The 21,990-nt window shown below is 39.3% G+C and overlaps 1 protein-coding gene across 1 annotated transcript; it reads left to right on the top strand.

The window, feature by feature from the left end:
• The first annotated feature begins 15,611 nt into the window (after positions 1-15,611).
• On the top strand, positions 15,612-21,837 carry gchfr (GTP cyclohydrolase I feedback regulator). The gene is made up of 3 exons (XM_038291357.1): positions 15,612-15,765; positions 17,821-17,915; positions 20,297-21,837. The coding sequence occupies exons 1-3, from the start codon at positions 15,730-15,732 to the stop codon at positions 20,439-20,441; spliced, it is 276 nt and encodes a 91-aa protein (XP_038147285.1). The 5' UTR covers positions 15,612-15,729; the 3' UTR covers positions 20,442-21,837.
• Positions 21,838-21,990: the final 153 nt, after the last annotated feature.

The following is a 21,990-nucleotide window of genomic DNA, read 5'->3' as shown; positions in this document are numbered from 1 at the left end:
ATCTCCTGCTAGCGCTTCATACGCTATTTTCTATGGGTCAAGTAATAAAAGATGCCTCTAACTTTAGAAATGTGGAAAAACTCTATTGAAAAGACCTTGCAAATGTTTAAGCAAAAAACAGGATTAAATGAGGAATCAGTCAAGAAAATAAAATATCCAGTGTAGAAAAGCAGAAATATTGTTGGAGTTGGACATGGGTTGTTCATTTGTCAATGCACTAATGAGATGTGAGCAGGCCTTGCTCGTTGGTATTCCAACTATAATACATGGGAAATGGTATGCTCACAGCAAGGAAATGACTAAGATGGAGAAATGGAATTCCACAAAAGCCGGGGATATCTAACACTGGATTTAGAAACAACTAACACAAGCCACAGCTTGATGCCAAAACCTGTGCAGCCAAACCACTGTTTAATAAATGGTTAGAAACTTGTGGAATAGGATTCCCTGGAAAAAAAAAAAAGATTGTGAGGCATATTTGGACCTAGTCTTAGAAATACAAGAGCTGAAAAGTAGAACTGAGTTTGGCGAAAGAAAAAAAAACGTATATTTCTGGCATATTCAACATTCCAACTAATGTATTTGTATAGTCTGACACGCAAAGGAGAATATTGGGTGTGATTATTTGACATTAGCGTCTTTTAGGGAGAGGAAAATAGAACAAGTTTTTAAGGAAAAATTCCAAATGTATCACTGACATGAGACAGGGGAGCAGCAATCTTTCTCTAATTTTCTTGAAAAGCTTTGTGACATCTCTGTAAGATAAGTGGAGAGAGGAAACAAATTAAGCTTTCCATGTGGTATGTTCTTTTTCTGGCTCATTGCTTGGCCCGGCTGCTGGAGACCTCTGTTTAAATGGAGTGATACATAGAGGATAAAGAGTGAGTCGGTGAAGCACTCAACATGCATGAAGGAAAATAGCCTCCCAAATGGGTTTGATGTTTGGGGACCAGAATGTGTATTAATCTGGGCTGGCAGCCAAGCCAAACAACCCAATGGGACAAAGGGAAAGCTGCAATTAGGAAAGAGAGTTCAAATGAAGTGTCTGGGGGTGGGATAAAAAAAAAGGCGAGACAAATGCCATTATAGTGCAGAAATGAAACGAAGCCAGAATGCAACCTGGGAGTCGAAGGAGTGTTTCCTCCGCTGAGAGGATTGTGAATTGATATGGAGCCACCTGTTAAATGATGCCGAACACACTCAGCACACCCTCATGTGAAAACATACTCGGCACTCTGCACACACTGCCGCCTTTCTCTTTTGCCTGTACAACAAACACACACTAGATGGGCTCCTGAGGAATTTCTGCAGAGTCCCACAAGCTCTCTGCAGGAGAGGGTTACATGTTTTAGAAAGTGTTCATCTGTTTAGAGAGGTCGATTTGGCCATTAACTAACACTGGAAAATTCATACAGATATGAGATTTATGGCAGTGTGCTTTGGTGACTGCAAATGAGTTACTCTCTTGAAATAAAAAAAAATTAACTGACATGGAGAAGGCAAAAAAAACTATTCTTTATGTGAGAGTAATAAGAAGGAAGCTGTTGTTTAAAGAAGTCAAATGTAGAGGAATCTGGTAAGATGTGACTAAAGGCCCCCATATGAGTGGCTCAGCCTACTTAAGCAAACTGAGCGCATGCTGTGAGCTTGGCAAAGTCTCGGAGTACATTTCAGTCTTCATGGTTATGGGACTCCTGCATTTTTCATTTAAAATGCCTTCATTTCCCACACCACCATAGACAAGTTTACCTCATTGCTTTACGAAAACAAAACAGAAACAAAGGCTGTGTCTGAACGTCTGCCCTAACCCCTAAATCCCTAAATCACTATATAGAGCGGGGACTTTATAGTGAACTAAGTGAAATAACCGTTCGGATAGAGGATCACTACTTTTTTCTCCTCCTTGGTCAGGTTACTCCACCTCCCGGCATGGTGCCTGTGGCAACTTTGTTATTTACCCATGCTACAACAAATCCCATGATGCTTTGCGAGGAGACCTCTCACAAAGCATTTTGGGATATATCTGCTTCTCTAGATGATCACCACTTTTTAAGCTCATTTTGGGAAAGTTAGAGTCCACTATTTTTTCATCCAATAGACATTTGGACCCTCATCTAAAATGGTCTAACAACTACATCGGCCCCACATAGTGGTTAGGGTAGACATTCAGACACAGCCAGAGTCTAGATGGGCCATTGCCATTTAAATCAGTTTGGTATAAATACTCATTCCTGGCAAGAAGTACTTTCTAGTTGAGGAGTGTGGTAAAAAAAAAAAAACAAAAAAAAAATAACACTGCACCTGTTTACACAGTGTCCGTCTTGAATCTGAGCAGACTCCATGCAGACGTTTGCAGATGCGTGGTGGGCGAGTAAGCAAAGTAAGGCTGCTTTCACATTGCTTTTGAATGCTTTTAAAGCAACACTGTAACCACCAGGGGATGTTTTACCTGTAACTTGCAAGTTTAGCCCCTGAAAAGCTACTGGCAATATTGCACAGCTGCAAAATTAAACATCCTCCCTCCAGGCTTTGGAAGTAAAAGCATACCACTTTGGCGTAGCAGTTTTACAAGTCATGGAGTTACTGGCAAGGACAATGCTACATCCAACCCTCTAGAATAGGTTATACATCAGAGAACCAAAAATATGTTTGATCAAGTAAGTATCAGATCTGTTTTCTTAAATGCCAGAGACTGTATATTGACTGGAAAAATCCTTTAGTATCTCTTATGAAGCTAATACTTTGGTCAAAGGATACTCAGGGTTGCTTAATTTGTCCCAAGGTCCAGTTTAAGGGGTGGATCATGGCAGTTTGAACCCAGTCCAGGACCCAAAATAGATCATGGAACCATATGCTGTCGTGGTTACTTACCTGGAGTGGTTTGCTTGCAGTGCAGAACCCTGTTTTACTGCATGAGGGGAAGTGTAATAAAAAAAGATGACAAAGTAAGCACAGGTGCAAAACTACCATTTGAAACAAAAGTAAAATGACAATCAGAAAAACACTGTACTAAAGCAATACTACCCCTGAAATCCAGTCATAACGATATGTTATGACTATGTTATTTGGCCCGGTCTAAAAATCTGTGGGTAAATGCAAATGGTCCTGACAGAAGGAGTACATTTCTACCTTTAATCATTTGACCTTCCCTTGGCCGTTAGACAGGCCTCTTCACATTCTAATTTAAATCTCTTCTTAAGACCCATTTATTTTCCTTGGCTTTTAAGAAAATGTGAGATGTTGACTTTGTCTTTGTGTGTTGCTTTTATTGTTTTATTATTGCTTTTTTTACTACTGTTTTGTTACTGCTTTTATACACCACTTTATTGTTTTTGTGATTATTTGTATTTATGATTGTGTATAGCATTTTGGTCTTATTGGGTGTTGAAAGTGTTTTATAAATAAAATTGGCATGGCATGGTATGGTATGGTATGGTATGGTATGGTATTTGCTGGGAGGAATTCTTGGACCAGCAGTGTGAATACACTCCCTAAATTTAACTTTTTGGTCTACACACAAAATGCTACTTGGCTGAAATGAGATTTCTCCACAGGGTGGACAAAACGGAGTGTATCTCTATGGGCACTCTCTTAGAGATAGGGTGATGGGCTTAATCATTCAGAGGAGGCTTTGACAAGAGCCACTTCTCCTACCCAACTAAAGCAGTCAGCTAAGATGGCTAGCACATATTTTTCGGATCCCCACTCCCTTGATAGGTATTCCAGGCACATCCCACCAAAAGGAGGCCCAGGGGACGACCCATGAAACCTTGGGTTTCATGGGTCGTCCCCTGAAAGAAAAACTATAAGAAGCTGAAAAATAATCTTGTCTCAGAGGTTTACCTATCAGCAGGAGAACCACCCAAAGATGCAATGGAATTTAGAGTAAAATGACATTCATGTGTTTGGATCGCCCAGACAATCAATAAAACTGTGGAAAAACATAAGAACTAATGTTGATAGACAATCTCCACCCGATCTGACCGGGCCTGATATATTTTGCAGAATAGAATGGGCAAAACTTAATCAATTACAGTAAGTAATTACAGTTAAGTTGGTAGAGACATTGCCCAAAAAACTGCTACTGTGATTTCTGTGTCTTAGCCACATAGCCAGGGGGTTAAATACATCTGCATACTTTTGACTTTTTTTGTGAAAAACCATGTATAATTTTCATTTTGACTCACAACCATGTTCTTGTTTGTGTTGGTTTGTAACATCTCAATGGAATACTATAAAGCCTGTGATTGTAATGTGACAAAATGTTTAAGGGGAACAAATTCTTAGCATGGTACTGCATTTAGGAGCTTTTGCACACAGTTTTATGCATCTAGCTCCTTCACAAGTTCAAGGAGAACAGAGAGGAGGGCATAAGAGATGCATACTGCAAAGAGTGTTCTCCCAAAACTCTGAAAGTGATTTTCTCACTATATCACACAGGAAATTATTCATTAGGCTGCAGCCCAGTTGAGATCAGTCTGACAGGGAATAAGAAACAGCTCCTCACCCCAGGCTGCTGCGTTTGGAGTGTGCACTGAGACACAAAGAAGGAAAATGGAAAGCAGCCCACGAAGCCACTGATATAAGAGGAAGGAGTGTATTTAATATGGCAGTGAAGGACACAAGCAGATGGTTGGAAGATGGAGCTGGAGAAGGACGAGGATGTACTAAAGGAGGGAGGGGAAAAGCTGGAAAGGGGTACAATAGGGGAAGTCTCTGTGGCTTTGAGTAAACGGTACAACATCTCCCAGACAAACTCGTCTTTCCTGGAACACGGCAGGGCGGCCCAAAAAACGAAACAGAAAAACGCAATTTTCTAATCCTTCTGAGGTCGCCTTTAACACGTCTTCGTCAGCCGTTTCAATGTTCTGTCTTACCCGCTGTCACGCTTGGGAGATGGATGCCAAAGCAGTAAAGAATTAAAAACTAAGAAAAAAGAGACTTCAGAACCAATAAAACATGAATGTCTTTTTTTCTTTGTACTGATGAGGACGTTGCCAAGTTTAACAAAACTCACTCTAAGACATAAATCTGTGCTCTTTATGAATTTCTGTATTGAATGTTTCAGCATTATAAAAACATTTGCAGACATATTTACTTTGTAAACATGAGAAATTCCAAATGTGTTCAAATTATGCAAATAAATCTTTATTTGGAAATGAAAAGTGTTTTTATTTTAACGGGCAGCCCTTTGTCACAGATTCCGTCTGTGATGTTTATAAACAAGATCTCAAGGCATAGTCCTGAATAGGACAGTGTCTTGTTTGAGAACCTCAGGGTCAGATGATGGTGTTCTGTTCTCATCTTCAAGACAAGCCAACCCTTGCTTCCAGGACAGTTCAATTACCTCAGTGCTTTATTCACTGGTGATGGTAAAGAGAGGGGGAGATATATGGATGATTTCTGACACATCCATTTAAAGGTTTTCTATTCAAAAGACCCTGAGACAATCTGGAAACTCATTGAAAAGACTAAAAATGCCTTCTTATACTGTGTGAGAAGAAGGATGGGCTTGCCACATTTATGCAACAATCACATCAGTGGTATTATGATGGTGGTTTGTGACTTTTTAACAGAATGAGTATTGCTCATACATTTTTTGGCTTGTGACCGACCATATTTGTGTGGCCTTGAAGAAGGCCACAGACCAAGATGCACGGGTCTGAAATAAAGTGTGTTCCTGTACTTCAAGTGTTGCTGAAGTTCATTTATCTTCTTTCGTGAAAGTTGGTGAAGTTGTTGTCAGAAATTTTAGATCTCTGTTTTATATATATTTACATGGGTGTAAAAGAAAAACATCTGTGATGCTCGCCTGTTGCGTCTCTAAACAAGTAACTGTTTCAAGAATGAGCCGCTATGAATATACATGTTTTGTTTATCAAAAACCAAAACTAAATTACTAGGTCACTTTAACTGCTAACTCTTTGACATCTAAATGGCTATTATTCAAGCAGGCCGCTGCCCTGAACTCTTATCCTATTTCCAAAAATCCCTCCCTTTACTCATCTAGAACTCCCTTTTCATTAAACATAACACACTTTACTTAAAGGGATAGTTCGGTATTTTTGACATGAATCTGTATGGCATCCCGATCACAAGCGGCATGCAATCACACTGACTTACCCCTGGCAGCGTCCTGTGAGCAGAGTTATCGTCCAGTTTTGGTCAAGCCGAAAGTAGTCCTGCAGGTTTTTAGGAACAGCGAAATAAAACTTTTCTCTTCCCAAAACATTATGTGTCCAAAAGAGTGATATTTTCGCATCCCAAAAACATTGTAGTGGAAAAAGTCACACGTCGTTATCAATTGGTCCTATTTTCTCTCTGTTCGTATCAGTGCGCGCCGTCATTCAGACAGCGAGCCCAACAACAGCCATGTCTCCCTCCGCCGCGGAAGGGAGACATGGCAGAGAAACGTTTTATTTCGCTGTACCTAAAAACCTGCAGGACTACTTTCGGCTTGACCAAAACTGGACGATAACTCTGCTCACAGGACGCTGCCAGGGGTAAGTCAGTGTGATTGCATGCCGCTGGTGATCGGGATGCCATACAGATTCATGTCAAAAATACCGAACTATCCCTTTAATAGCGAGCTGTAAACGTAGGGTTTAAATGCTTGCATGTCAAGATGTTGCATCCTGTTATGTTCCTTTGGAATTTTTAGATAAAATGCAATCATTCATGCAGCACTCCATCCACCCATGATGGTGAAAGATAAAGGGGATCTCTGTAAGTTTGAAGTAACGGGTGACCTGAGCAGAGCTGAAGATAAACCATGCCTTTTCCTCAAGTGTTGAACAGTATTTTGAAGGGATAAGAATAACAGAGAAAAGGAGAAGAGCCAAAGATAAGAGAGGCCTGGACTGGATCTCGAGATTCATTGCTCAACCTCACAGTTTGATAAAGTGAGAAACAGAGTTAACATCTAACATCTATTGGTCTGAGAACATAGCAATCTCCCTGACCACATTACATTTAAAAAATGACAATCTCCTTCCTCACTGTCATCGATCATCTCTTAAAAACCATAACTGTGTTTGTGTGTGAACAGAAGTCGGTGCTTCCAAGAATTTGCTCTAAGTTACTCGCAATAGTCATGCAAGCCATCGACACAGCCTGAAAGCCACAAAACATGTGAAAGAGATAGACTCTGGAGGCATTTTTTAAAGGATTTTAAAACCAAGATGATCATCTTCCTGTTTACGGTTACAAAAAGCCAATAAATTATTACATTTGTTTGTAATTTACTGGCTCCCTTCAACTGAAGTGGTCTTTTCTAATTAATTATGTCTGGGCTATTATTTCCTCAATTCCTCTTTCTTACATGTTTGTCTTTGTTTTAATTTTTTTTATCTGACCCTGATTTATGACAGTGCAGTAAGGCACAATAACCTCCTTTTTTATGAGAATATATGCTTACAGATGTAATGTTAAACTGGGGCTCTGTGGAGTAATTGACAACCATCAATATCCTCTGTGTATTCTACATGCTAAGTATTACCTTAAACATGTTTTCCCACCCAATGCTCTTTTTCTGTATGAAACTTTGAGGATAACTGAGCTCTTGTGTTAAAGAATCTTGGTGTTATTAAAAGGTAAATCACACTTGAGGCAAAACTTAATGCTTAACATATTCATTTGGCATTTATAAGTGGCCATAAACTCCTAACATTGGTTTTCAACAACAAGTGAAGAATCAGAAAGCCTCTTTGATTAAACTTTGGCTTTTATGAACAAAAAGAAGACCTTAGAGTTTATAGATTCAAACACTAAATCAACCACTTCCCAGGCTGTCATCACAACATTTCACATTATGCTTTACATCTGCTTAAATGATGTTTCAGTAAAACAACAGAAAACCCTCTCTTCAATAAAGAACCACCTGAGGAAGCCTTTGTGCAGCTTCTCTGTTTTCGTTATGCTTTTAACAAAGTCAAGCTGTTGCTTTGGTTCTGCCAAGCTCTGTGCTGCAGCCATTTTCCCAAGAAGAAGCCATTTCTTGGGCAAAAAACATTGCGATATACAGAGCAGATTACCTCTGCTAGACATAAACAGCAACCACATGGTGCAACAAATAATGGGAACCATGATGGCAACCAAAGGCCTGAAGAGAATCTTTATTTCCTTCAGTCCAAGTTGTATGCATTTATATCATTCCTCCTGCTTTGTGCAAATATATACCTCTCTAAAGTTCTCATCTTCACAGTCCTTATAGCATAGCCTTCGTTAGAGACTTACTCTAAAAACACTAAGGTGAGTCTAAAATATAGTTCATGTCCACTACTGTCACAAATATAAAGTATTTCTAATGGTTTAATCTTTTCCAGTTTCTATATAGGGATGAAGGATATTTATAAGGGAATTTACAATTTGCAGCTGTCTTAGGAATGCATTAGTAAGGCTGTATTGATACTAGGAAAGTCCTTTGGTCACCTTATTTACTGACCATTTGCTGCAGTAGCAGCTTTTCCAACTGAACTCTTACTTGTAAACAAAGCAAAGTGAAGTGAAGGTTCTTCCGCCTTTTCAAAGGAAATGACAGAGGAAGGTCAAAACACTGACAAATAGCGGAGGAAAACTTTTTTACAAGTCCTGTCTACACGATTTCTGTTTTACATTTTGGTACTGTTATTACAGCTGCAAAATCATAGTGTCAATAGCAGATGCAATGACATTTTGTTTTGCATACACTTTGTGCATAGAAAATAACAACAAAGTGTGTGTAAGTTTAAGTCTAAGCTTATTGAATTTAGGTTCTGCAAAGTTCTGCTGTCTACTTTTGGTCTGCAAAGGCACCCGGCAAGGCAAGGAGTTGGCATGCCTTGCTCCCTTTGTTGCTTTTTTTGGTATTAATCCAATTTCTTATAGATTACACTTTTAATATACAACAGGAAAGGACCTGATGTACAATATAAGATGCTGTGGTTGACTCACAAATATAATCCTTCTAATCTGCCTTTCATGCTTATGACAGGCCATTAAAGAAACATGAACATCAGATTTGGGAAACAGTTATGTTTTATCAAGTATTTTAACACTTGGTGGCGCTGATGATGCAGACTACAAAACTTTCAGCCCAAGATGGTCAGGCAAACCTTTACTTTTTCAAATAACTTGTTACATCTTTATGCAACTGCAAGACAGTTGCCTTTCCCATCGCAGGTGTACAGTCAAAATAATAAAAATATCCCAGGACACACTTACTCACATACTTACTTTTATTCAACAAGAAAGTTTTTTGTTGCTCAGAATTAACACAGGTGTCTCCAATAACAAACTGTTGTTAGAAAAAAAAGGAGGATGACTAAAGAAAGTAATACTGTATATCTTCGCTTTTATTTAGAAACCAAAATTGGATGTCCAAACTGATTCCTTCCTCTATCAATAATTAAAAGTAATTGTGTCTGTACTGGTGGTTTTGACTTTTCATCTTTAGCAATGAGCTTCTTCAGTACTTTCAGGTGGGAAGGTCTCCGTCAATCTTTTCTTTAGCTACCTCCAAGTCAGGAGTCTGGCTAGGTCAGAAAACATGGATGTTTTTGCACGCTAACCATTTCTACCCTAGTTTTACTGATTTAAATGTTGTACTTAAAAGTCCACTGGTGCCAAAGCCCATGGCATGTTTTAATTTTCATGTGTTTCCCTTTTTGTCATGATCTTGGCACCATAGACTGGGTTTTACTCCTCCTCCTCGTATCTGGTTTGCTCCACCCCAGCTTAATTATCTCTGATCAGATCCACCTGTTTCTTCTGCTATTTATTCCACTGGTTCCCAGCCCGTGGTGCCAGATTATTCAAGCTTATAGCGAGTTTAATTCTAGCGTTCTTATGTGTGTATAGTTCTGTCTGATCCTGACCTGTTTCTGCCCCCAGACTCCAGAGTTTTGCTGAGTCTCCCCTGTTCTACTCTGTTTTATCTATATTTCTGGACTGTTACCTGGATTTCTGGCAGCTCCCTTTCCTCCCCTGAATAGCTGGTACCAGCTCAGTTCCAAACTGTGGGGTTTCAGCCCTCTAGACTTCACTCCTTCTGTGCTCAGACTGAACTTTGTCAAGTTGGTGGCTCTCAAGCTCATTGTTGTTCCCCGTTCCAGTTTTTCGGAAGTCACTGATCTGGGTCTCCATCCCCGCAGTGCATCCAGTGAACCCGGCCCAGCTAATGAGCAGCTTTTTCAATAAACGCTTTTGAGCGATAACTCTCTGTCTAGTATGAATTCTGGGTCCTATGTTTTGATTTTCTGAGACTTTTGTACTGATGCCCTTTACTGCAGTTAGGTTATCTGGCCCACTTACTTAAAAACATTCCCCCCAAAATCTACATTTACACCACCATGTTTATAAGCTGGGATGGTGCTCTCAGGGTTGAAGGCTTTTTCTGTATGTTTGTTTTGTTCTTTCTTAACTCCATCCTTTGTTTGATCTGACCATCAATCTGAAGACCAGATGTCTTCCTCTTTGCTCAGATGAACATTTGCAAATGCATCATCTGCAATGGATGCACTCATTGAACCAAACAGCTTATTCATGCTAGGTGTATGAATACGTCCTTTCTTGACTTCACTTGCATTCCCGTGGTTCAGTCTGTTGGTCAAATTGGACAAAGGCCAACCCAACTGGTAAAATAGTACATTAAAAGTAGTTTAATTATAGCAGACCAGCAGTTTAGCCATTTGTAAAAAACACACTGTTGATTTGCAACATGTAATTTGGCTTTTTTGAAAAGGTTTTTAAACTACTCCTTAGAATCTGATTCTCACTGAGGTTCATAATTCTTTACGTTCATGTAAAGGAAATGTTCAAGCACAGAATATTCCTCTGACGATGAATGTAAAGCTACAAGTTCAAATTAAATAGAAGAAAAAAATCATTACCATTGTAAAAAATATTCTGGGTTTGTATAATTGGAGAGTTTTTTTTATTTCAAATTCCTGTCATCTCAATGGATTCAACATTAGAAATGCTTAAATGTATTTCATACAAGTCAAATCATAACTAATCTAACTACAGAATGGGTTGCAAAAAAAGATAAAAAAAAAAAAAAGTTTAAAGCTGGGCTAAGTTTAAACATTCTGGGAATTTGAGCTGTATTTTACAAAGTGTTCACAATGAGTCATTCCGGGAGAAAAGTAAATGGTCCATAAATGCACCTGATTTTCAAATGATACAGTTCACAGCCACCCAGCTGTTAAAAATCTATTGAGATTTTCATCTCTGACTACAGTTTAAGGAATTTTCTGGCTGAACAAATCTATTTCCAGGTTGATGTGACTCACATTGAACAAAGAGAACAATTATCCTCCACTTAGAACCTCATTCTGTTCCTGAAAATATGGTTTCATTATTTACTGATAACTGAGTCAAATCTGCAGAATGCAGCAAAACACAAGCAGAAAATGCAGAACAGTGAGGCAAGTTTAAGCCATGACATGAAAGCTTTAACCAAAACTCTCCACTGTTTCTCCATTTATTTTGCATCCTGTTGCTTTCCTGTCACTTATAGCTGTACCAACCCGGTCTGTAATGATCCATGGGAACGTCCTTAGTGTACAAACTTAATATCCCAGCTGAGGTGATGAAAGAAAAGATGCAGTGGGTAAGTGAATGTCATTCCAAATATGTGATGACATTATTCTTAATCAATGTCTCCCCAAACAAATCTCATTTCCAACTCACAGAGCCACTGAAACCACATCCTGTTGTTTTTCAACAAAATGCTATCCTGGTGACAGCTCTTTAAATGTTTCGTGGCATTATATACCGCTGTGATATGTTGTGCAGTTGCTAAACCCAGTCTGTCTGTCAGTGAGCACAGCAATATTGAGTGCAGGAGGAGAGACGAGGTAACCAAGAAAGAAGGACAGAGGGAGGGGGGCATCTCTGAGAGACTTTATGTAATCTGGACAACAGAAAAGGAGGTCATGGTTCCATGTACTTTCAGAAGATGGAAAGCAAAACTCTTTGGAGGAGCGCCAGACATAATTATAAATGGATAAAAGTCAGCAGACGAACTGTGTAACGGTGATTCATCAACATTGAACCCATGTAAACCTATATGCTGTGTAACCTTAACACAAAATCAGTCAAAGAGCTTCTTGCTAGTTTTCGTTCTCCCACAGCTTTAAATCCCTCAGCTGAATATTTGAAAACCTTTCCAGCAAACACCTACAGTAAATCACTAAATATACAAACTGCCCAGCTGTATAATTTATACCCATTCGGCTCCGACATTGTGATTTAAAGCGATTGCTTCAGCAGAGCAGCCTCCAGGTGCAGCTCTTCTCCCACGCATATTCGCAGCATGTAAATCTGTCTCGTACACACCGATGAGAGGTAGCGTGATGTTGTGTTTGGGAACTCTGACACACAGGGAATAAGTATTAAGAAGACAGAACATTTATCCTTTTTCTAATTCAAAAGGCACTTTGGGTAGCTCTGCATGCTGTTTTTTTACCTTTCACCTGTAAAACTTTTCAAATCAAATCAGTTTCGTTGGTGCAGTGTCAGTACAAAAGAAATGTATGGATCTTGTTTGTTTAAATAGCTTGGATAACCTGGAGTTGGATTGTTTTGTCTTATTTTGATATAGGGAATTGGAAAAGGATTCCTTTCCCTTTAGAATTGAAATATGAAATAACAAACTGAGACGTTTGCTGTTTTCTTTTCTCTTTTTTTTTAGACCCAACAAATCAATATGTTCTACAAACACCTTCTGCTGCAACTAAACCTGCAAATCTGTCTCTACCAACTTTGCATATTTAAAGATAAAATCAACACTCATCCCTCTTTTGATCTTATTTTTTCTTCTTGCCTGATTGCAGCTTCCGAGTTGAATTCAGGTATGGATTCTGACTGATACAGTTATTAACTGAATATGCCTTAATCCCACTTTGCTGTGATCACAGTAAAGAGCTGAATTTGTTCCAGACTTATCATATTTTTTATTAAAATGAAAATTGTAAACCATGTAAGATTTTCCTTTTGATTTACAGTTCAAGAAACATGTCATCTTTTAAACCTTAGCTTAGATAATTAAATGATGCTGGTAAAGATTCCCAGTCATCCAGGTCATAATCATTCCAAAAAAGTAAAAAGAAAAAATAATCCACTTGGACTCTGTTCCCAAGTTTGAAGAGATTTCGCTTCCCATCCAGGAAGCTTTTTCAAAATGTCAGAAATAGCATTGAGTTTGAGGATTTATAGAGTGGACCAAAAACAAAGCCTTGTTTTGGCTTAGAAAACATGCAAATTGAACGGAAATAATTAAATGATAGTCTTTTAATCAATATTTTAAATCCAGATTAATATCATCCAAGTTAGCTACATGGATTTCAAATTCATCGTAGTTAGCAAACATTGAAGTCACGTTTAAAGATTTTCTACCAAAGGATTCATTTCTCTCAGATGCACTTATAGTGAAAGCGAAAGTCACTAGCATGCTGTTGTTGATTTTGCAGCAACCCCTCATACTAAGTATGAATGTAGTGACAGCAGAAAAAAAATCTCCACACCACAAATTCATGATTAACCACTGTTGTTTCCCTAGGAACTAAGAGGTTAAGTAGCCTCAGTTGAATGATCATTATATGCAGCTGATTTACAAGATTAAAACATGTGACCACAGTAAAATAAGATGACATTATATCAACCAACCCAATAAAACAGCCGGGTGCAATGGCTGATGATCTGGACTTGCTTTGCAGATACAAGCCCATGGCTCATTAAAGTCATTGTTTGTCATACAAAATAAAGATCTTGCACATCTAAATGGCTATTAAACATGCAACAATCTGTTCCACAGATGATGCAAATCTACAAGAAAAAGAAAAGAGATTGCGTTAAACTTGATAAGTGAAAGTCTGGAATCTTAGTTTTGTGTTTTTTTTCTTCTTCTGAACTCTTCAGACTTTATGAAAGTGCTTCTAGAACCACACACCAGCTGAGAGGTCGAGTGCAAAAATGTGAAAAGGTCAGGTGTTTCGTGTGAACCAACTAGGGACGTTTCCCCACAAGTCACAGAGAAGTTGACCTCCGACTTTATTCATCAGCTGCAGATGAACAAGTGCAGGAAGCCGCTGCAGGAGTACGGGAAGCAGACAGACGCTTCATACTGAGAGTATTTACAATAGGGGGTGTGGGTCTCTGATTTGTATTTTGGAAGGATAATTTATGTTGCTCTGTTTTTCTTTGAGGAGGCGAGGCTCTGTTTAACAGAGACTGATAAAAGATGGAGCAGCTCCCATAGGACGCATCAAAAGACCCAGAGTGGGATGGTACTCTCACTATTACTTTTTACTCTATACACCTCTGACTTCCAGTAAGAGTCCTGTTGTTATGTGGTGCATCAGAGATGGACAAGAAGCAGAGTAGTGAAACAATCTCTGGGGAAAGTAAAATTTTAAGCCATAAGCTGACTGTTTGATCTGTGGACGGTTTTCCATCCTTGCAACCAAACTAGCAGCAGTAGTGGAGTTTGGAGATGCTATCTTTGCATTCCTCTAATTTATCAAGAAGTTCTGCAATCACACTTTTTCTCTCACTCCCAGCTTGGTGGTGTGTTGCATATTCAACCTTCCCTTGAAATGCCTTTCCAAATTTTTATTTTTATTTTTTGACAACCTCTCATTACAAAGCAAAAATGCAGGCAATCCTTCCGCATTGATAATGAAATCAAATGATTCGCTCCATTCTTTGAATCCTCTTTTCTCATTAGCTATCTTCCTTTTCTTCCCTTTGGGATCCATGGTCCGACACACACCCACAACTTTGTTTGCCTGCCTGGCACCGCGCTGCACTGTTGCAAGTTATGACCACTGATCTCTATGGCTATGATGCAAATTATTGATGCATTTTATTTATTATACACATGTTTACAGCATTTGAAAACATAATTGATTATTGTTTGACCTCATGTACACCATATTAAAACCAAAAAAAAATTGATATCCATAAATTTTTTTAAAAAGCTCCAGGGAGCCACAAGGGGGGCTCCAGCATTTGTTTCCCCACACCAAGGGTCTCACGGTCTCTATAGGAATCTGCTGCCAGTTCAAACTTTTGCATCTGTGATGCCTGTGCATGGTAGCAGAGACAAAAAAATTATCTGCTGGACTAAAAATCAACACGACCAAATTATGATCAAAATATTAGTCCATCATGCATCTGCTAATAATTAGGGGAAATCTAGTTGTATATATTTTAACAAGAGAGGTCAGAATAGTAGCTCTAAATGATTATTTCCCTCAGAGCACTACAAGGCATAGTTAAAAATCAATCAGACTCTTTTAGCACTCAGACATTTCTTACATAGAAGAAGATTGTATTTTCAGACACATACACACATACATTGTACCTTCAATATGAAGTGTTCAATATGAAGTGTTCAAAAAAAAAATTGTGAAAAATAAAATAAATCTTCTCAGTCTATATTTGCACAGAAAACGTTTGCAGAGAAAATGTAAAAAAAAAAAAAAAATACACAACTTTAATTAAACTGGATGAAAACTGGTCTAAAGAAAACATTTGATCGGGTGTGTAAATATGGTCCAGCACTTCCCATGTCAATAAACTCACGGTGGGTGTTGAGCAACACTGCGTGTCTGCAAAGCTGGACTCTGATTGGTCCGTCATGGTGGGCGTTTCCGCGTTCCGCACAGAGCTGCAGAGAGACGCGCTTCTTTTAGGACACCTTGATTCTTTCCCAGGGGAGGAAAGGAGACAATCAAAGAGGCAGGGATGCCTTACATGCTCATCAGCACGCAGATCCGACTGGTGTGTATATATATTTATATATATACATATATATACCCCATAAGTAATACGTGCATTGCTTTTGCAGTGGAGATTGCAGGATTTCTTTAGCTTTAATATTTTAGATAATAATGCTTATCTGAAAACCTTTTATTTCTACATGTAAAGGGAAATAGACAAGCATCGATTGTTACAGATCTCAAACTGAACTTACTGAATATTAATTTTATTTTTTCAACATATGTTACTGGTTTATTGCTGCAATGATCTGTGTTCCTTTTAATATAATTGGTTAAGCTGTGTTGATTAACCAATCAAATGTAAGAGTCTGTTTTCTGAGGTAAGGAAAACATTTTAATTTTTTTCCACATCACACAGCAGCAGAGAAACTACAAAATAATTTAACAATTTTATAGTTGTGGCATAAATTCACTCCAACACACTGAAATGTGTATTCTATATGATTTACTACTAACTCATTCAAATAAAACGTGCAAATAAATAAATTATTACTTCACCTTTAAAGGTTAATTTATTTTATGCATTGATTGAATACACACTGATATATTTTATGGTATAGCGGTACAGCTAATAAACTGAAATCTAATCTTTCTTTAATATATTTAAGAGCAACATAATATAACAACACAAAAAACAAACAAATCAAAACAATAATAAAAAAAATATTTGTGGTCTTCAGCTTGGGTGGCTTTTATTTCAGAGCTTTTCTATCATGTGAATCCAAGTCCAGTACTTGAAAACAACTATACTGCAAGTTTTGAACACATCCCATCGCCATCACACTTAAATCATACAACATTTGCATCTTTTGATGCAGATGTTGTTTGAAAAGATGTGTGTGTAAAAGAAAAGCAGGAAAGAAGCTCTGAAGGACAGCCCTGCTCTACGGGGTGTAGGTTAGACCACTCAGCTCATTGATAGCAGAATATCACAGGTATCAACCATGTGTTGGTACCTTTTGGCACCTGTGGCAGTGTGAGCAGATACCAAGGCTTTTCAAGGGGCGACTCCCGCTGTTTTCAATACCTGCTGGCTTCACCTTAACATTCTCTCAAAATTGAATTCAATAATCATGTTTGAGACCTTTCTCTGCCACACTTAATTCTTTCTAATTAGCTTGTTTTGATAAAGGGTTTGGTAAACGGGCAGCTTCTTTAGCATAACCCACATCGTAGAGGATGTCAGTAGGTGCGTTTCCATTAATTATCAAATTGAGCAAATTATAATTAACGACAGGATGGTTTTTCAGTCGTATCGAAATGGTCATATTTTGCAAAACTGAAATGGAAACAGTTTTTTTCATCACACGAGTCACATGATCTATACTGCATGTGTTTCCATCTTATGTGAACACACATATTCTCGAGCAATTTTTACTGTTTTCTTATTAAATGTAAAATTAGCAAAATATCGTCATAATTTTGCACACATTTGTAATAAAAATACAACTCTTGCCCCTCTGCTGGACAAGTTTGGACTAGTCCTAATGATTGTGTAGACATGGCATAACATTTATGGGTTAGAAATGTTTTAAAATAATATTCACATTTTCATAAATCATTTATTTTTTAAGTGTGCGATATGTTGGCAAACTGTCAAGATATTCACTATTTAAAATAAGCTGTTATGAACAATTAACGCACTTCGCTTCTAATAGCTGTAAAATTCAACATTTATAAGCGTACTCATATTTATATCATACTCATATACATTTAGTTCTAATTTTATTAGCAGCATTCGTAAAAGCTATGTTATGATTTATTTATCTGTTGAACATTTATAACTTGATACACTTGAACCCTCTAGCATTTTCAACATATATTATCAGTATCTTCTGTAACATCTTAAGTCCTGTTCTGTTCATCTCCAGCAAACTAATGCTATAGCCTCTAAGCAGTGGATCATCTATTTTTAGCCTGCCCAGATATTATTAGGGATTATTATTCAGTACCTGCAGGGTTGCATGTGAATATGGAGATATGGCTGCACAAATAACAGCCACAGCCAGTTCTTTAGATGATACAGTATATGATGTCTTTGATTATTGTCTTTCAGGAGTCTGGTCCAACAAATGTAGGGGACGAGTTCTCTGATCCAGATGTAATGAGTTACCTGGGTGCAAGAAAAACAACCATGCTGGGAAACAATTTGTAAGTGCTCCGAATGAGAACACTTATGGTGCTTTGTGAGACGCTGTAGATTCAATTCAAGGTTAAAATTACCCCCTGAAACTACATATATCCCTGCAATCATCTGGCAAACCAAGAAGGGTGATCTCTAGACTTAGACTTAGACTTAGACTTAGACTTCTTTATTTGTCATTTTGTATGCACAGGGTGCATACAGAACGAAATTGCGTTACATACAGCTTATGAACGTTGCATTGATATTTCACAATGGCACGAGTTATAGAAAAATACAAAAAGTGCAGCAGTGGTCAAAGTGTGAACAGTGCAGAGGATAAGAGACAGTGTGCAAGTTGCAGTGGTTCAGTGCAAAATGGCATTTGTGCAAAAAATGCGTTATTGAAAAATACAATGAGATGAACAATTTAAAGGGCTAAAAGTTAAAAGTTCAGCAGCATTTGATGCCCGATAATGTGCAATAGGTGCAGAGTTCGGATTGTGGATCAAAGGTTCAACAGTCTGATGGCAGTGGGGAAGAAGCTGTTGCACAACCTGGTGGATCTGCAGCGGATGCTGCGGAACCTCTTTCCAGAGGGCAGCAGGGAGAACAGTCCATGGTGGGGGTGTGAGGGGTCTTTGATGATATTACGGGCTCGGGACACACAGCGCTGTGATGAAATGTCCTTAATGGAGGGAAGAGGAGCCCCAATGATTCCTTCCGCTGTCCTCACCACCCTCCTCACATTCTTCCAGTCAGAAGCTCTGCAGCCTCCACACCACAGAGAGAGACAGCTGGTCAGAATGCTCTCTATGGTGCTTCTGTAGAAGGTTGTGAGGATGGGCGGGGGCAGGCGGGCTCTCCTCATCCTCCGCAGAAAGTACAAGCGCTTCTGTGCCCTCTTCACTAGAGATGAAGTGTTTACAGTCCAGGTGAGGTTGTCCGTGATGTGCACCCCCAGGAACTTTGTGCTGCTGACCACCTCCACAGCTGAGCTGTTGATGAGCAGTGGAGCATGGTGGGGGCGGTTTTTCCTGAAGTCGACGATGATCTCCTTCGTCTTCTCCACGTTCAGGATCAGACTGTTTTCACTGCACCAGTCCACCAGCTGCTCCACCTCCTCTCTGTAGTCCCGGTCGTTGTCGTCCCTGATGAGGCCCACCACCGTGGTGTCGTCCGCAAACTTCACGATGTGATTGGTGGTGAACCTGGGGACGCAGTCATATGTCATCAGGGTGAACAGCAGGGGGCTCAGGACGCAGCCCTGAGGGGAGCCCGTGCTGAGGGTGATGACATCAGAGGTGTTCTGACCGACCCGGACTGACTGAGGTCTGTTGGTGAGGAAGTCCAGCAGCCAGTTTCGAAGGGGTGTGTTGAAGCCCAGATGTTCCAGCTTTCCCACCAGGTGCTGTGGGATGATGGTGTTAAACGCTGAACTGAAGTCCAGGAACAGCATCCGCACGTGGGTGTTCTTCTCCTCCAGGTGGGCCAGGCTCAGGTGAAGAGCAGAGGAGATGGCGTCCTCAGTGGAGCGGTTTCGCCGGTAGGCAAACTGGAACGGGTCGAGTGTTGGGGGGAGACTGGAGACGATGTGTTCCTTTACCAGCCTTTCAAAGCACTTCATCATGATGGGAGTCAGTGCGACGGGCCGGTAGTCGTTGTAGCAGGTGACTTGAGGTTTCTTTGGCACTGGGATGATGGAGGCAGACTTGAAGCATGCTGGCACTGTGGCTTGCTCCAGCGAGGTGTTAAAAATGTCCGTGAGGACACCAGCTAGCTGACCTGCACACTCCTTGAGCACCCGCCCAGGTATGTTGTCGGGACCTGGGGCCTTCCGCGGGTTGACCCTCCTCAGAGTCTTCCACACGTCGGCTGTGTCAAGGCAGAGAACCTCCTCTTCCTGATGTGGGACAGCCTTCACTGCTGGAGTGCGATTTAGTGCCTCAAACCTCCCAAAGAAGTTATTTAGTCCGTTTAGGAAGTCAGCATCTAAAGGCACTGTTAAAATATTGACCTCAACAGATGTGCAGAGCTAAGCTGGTTTGGTGAAAACTGGACTCAGAATGCCATATTTCTTCATTTTGACAGTTAAAAGTGGGTTTTCTTTCCTTTTTGGCTGTTAAAGTCCACATATTGACAGCAGAGCTGAGATCAAATCAGTTGGCTGGAACAAAGAAGTTGTGGTTGAGGAAAGCTTCTGCTTCACAGATTTAAAGTAAACCATTCAAGGTGATGGAATACAGATCAGGGAAGTGTTGTCATTGGCAATCTAGTTTAATTCCTTCTGGGAAATGAACCAAGGTGTGGAAGGAAGTGAATAAGCACCAGAGCACCAAGCAGAGTTTACTAAAAGAGAGAAATCCTACATCTGTGCAAGGCAGAATTACTTTGTTTATGCTTATTTTAGTTCTGAGTACCATGTGGATGACCCACCCCGCCTGGTGCTCGACAAGCTGGAGAAGATCGGCTTCCGCATGCTGTCGATGACGGGAGTGGGACAAACGCTGGTGTGGTGTCTTCACAAGGAGACAGATGGATTAATCACAATGTAGCCCTAAAATGCCTGATGGAATTTGCAGGAAAGAAATGTATTTTTTTTTTTTGTGCTTACCTTCTTGAAGTTTTGATAAATTCACAATCAGAGAGCAGAGAAAAAACTTTAGAGCTGAGATTATCCTTTGCACAATATTTCTGATTGAACAGGTTAAAATATTGATGTATTATGGAAGCACATTTTAGTTAATTTGGTAGTAATTTACTGCAGGTGTGTTGAAAGCTATTGGTATATAGGAAGTCAAAGGACATCTCTTGTTAATGAGAAAAAACACAGGCTGTGTCTGAACATCCACCCTAACACAGAAATCCTTCAATCACTATATAGAATGGGGAGCATATAGTGGACTTTATAGTGAACTGAGTTAACTGACCGTTCAGACAGATGATCACTACTTTTCACTCCCCGTTGGTCACGTAACTCCACCTCCCCTGCACAATGCCAGTGCCCTCTTTGTTATTTGCTGTCACCACTGATCTCTATTTATTAACTGGATTTCTGATAGGCCGTTGGTAGTACATGGTGCTGTGTAGTCACCAGCTGCCATATTGGTACTCCCAGGTTAGGCTGGTTGGAATGTAAACAGAACGTGCGCTACCGCATCGAACAATGATGATGTTCTTGTCTTCAGGGGGGCTTAAGACTTTTAAAATAAAGGTCAATTAATCACTTTGACACACACTTGCTGTTTCATACCAGCAGTAGATTACTGTAACTTATGGTAAAAAAAAAAAAAAATAGGCAGATCACATTGTATAGTCAGTATGAAATTAATGAAGTCTATAAATCATTTATTATAATGGATTATACAAACCCCTCACAAGAAATTTAGTGTTAATGGAGAATAGTAGTACTGTAGTCAGATATTAAGCAAATTACACACTATCTGATGATGTGCCATAAGTGCTAAATTGATTTTGTACATGTAATATACATTTATTAATTACATTGTTATGGTAATTACATCATATTACAGGCATTTTTAGGGCGTGACTCAGTGAGAGTAGGGAGTACCAAGATGGTGGCAGGTGACTTCAGTTCTGTTGGCCTATCAGCAATCCAGTGAATAAATAGAGATCAGTGCTTGCCACTACAACAAATCCCATGATGCTTTGCAAGGAGAGCTCTCACAAAGCAATCTGGGGTATATCTGCTCATTTAGTGGCAATGGACGATCACTACTTTTGAAGGTGCATTGTAGGAAATTTCAATTACACTACTTTTTCATCCTCTTGATATTCAGATACTCATTTAAAATGGCTTAACCACTATGTACAGCCCTATATAGGGATTAGGGCGAATGTTCAGACAGCCACAGTTTCTTGTATTTGTGCCAAAGTCTTTGTGAAGTAAGTTTGCATTGTGTTTATTAATAAACAATGTAAATGACATAATTTTGATTTTGTGATTGTTTTAACAAAGAGATTTAACTATAAATATAAATTCCTGCAAGATCACCATTTCACATTTTGTATTACCCTTCCTTTACACTGATAATCTGACTGACTGTTTACTGGAACGTTTAAAACAAATCAAAATCTTAAAAA

The sequence above is a fragment of the Cyprinodon tularosa genome, unplaced genomic scaffold (assembly GCF_016077235.1).
Source record: "Cyprinodon tularosa strain WSP-4 unplaced genomic scaffold, ASM1607723v1 ctg3, whole genome shotgun sequence".
NCBI classification, from domain to species: domain Eukaryota; kingdom Metazoa; phylum Chordata; class Actinopteri; order Cyprinodontiformes; family Cyprinodontidae; genus Cyprinodon; species Cyprinodon tularosa.
The sequence above is the reverse complement of the archived record's forward strand: the minus strand, read 5'-3'. Positions and strand labels throughout refer to the sequence as shown.

Coding starts and splice junctions, on each gene's coding strand:
- gchfr (XM_038291357.1), top strand. CDS start 15,730: ATGCCTTACATGCTCATCAGCACGCAGATCCGACTG. Junction 15,766..17,820: donor TCAGCACGCAGATCCGACTG/GTGTGTATATAT, acceptor ATTGTCTTTCAG/GAGTCTGGTCCAACAAATGT. Junction 17,916..20,296: donor ACCATGCTGGGAAACAATTT/GTAAGTGCTCCG, acceptor TGCTTATTTTAG/TTCTGAGTACCATGTGGATG.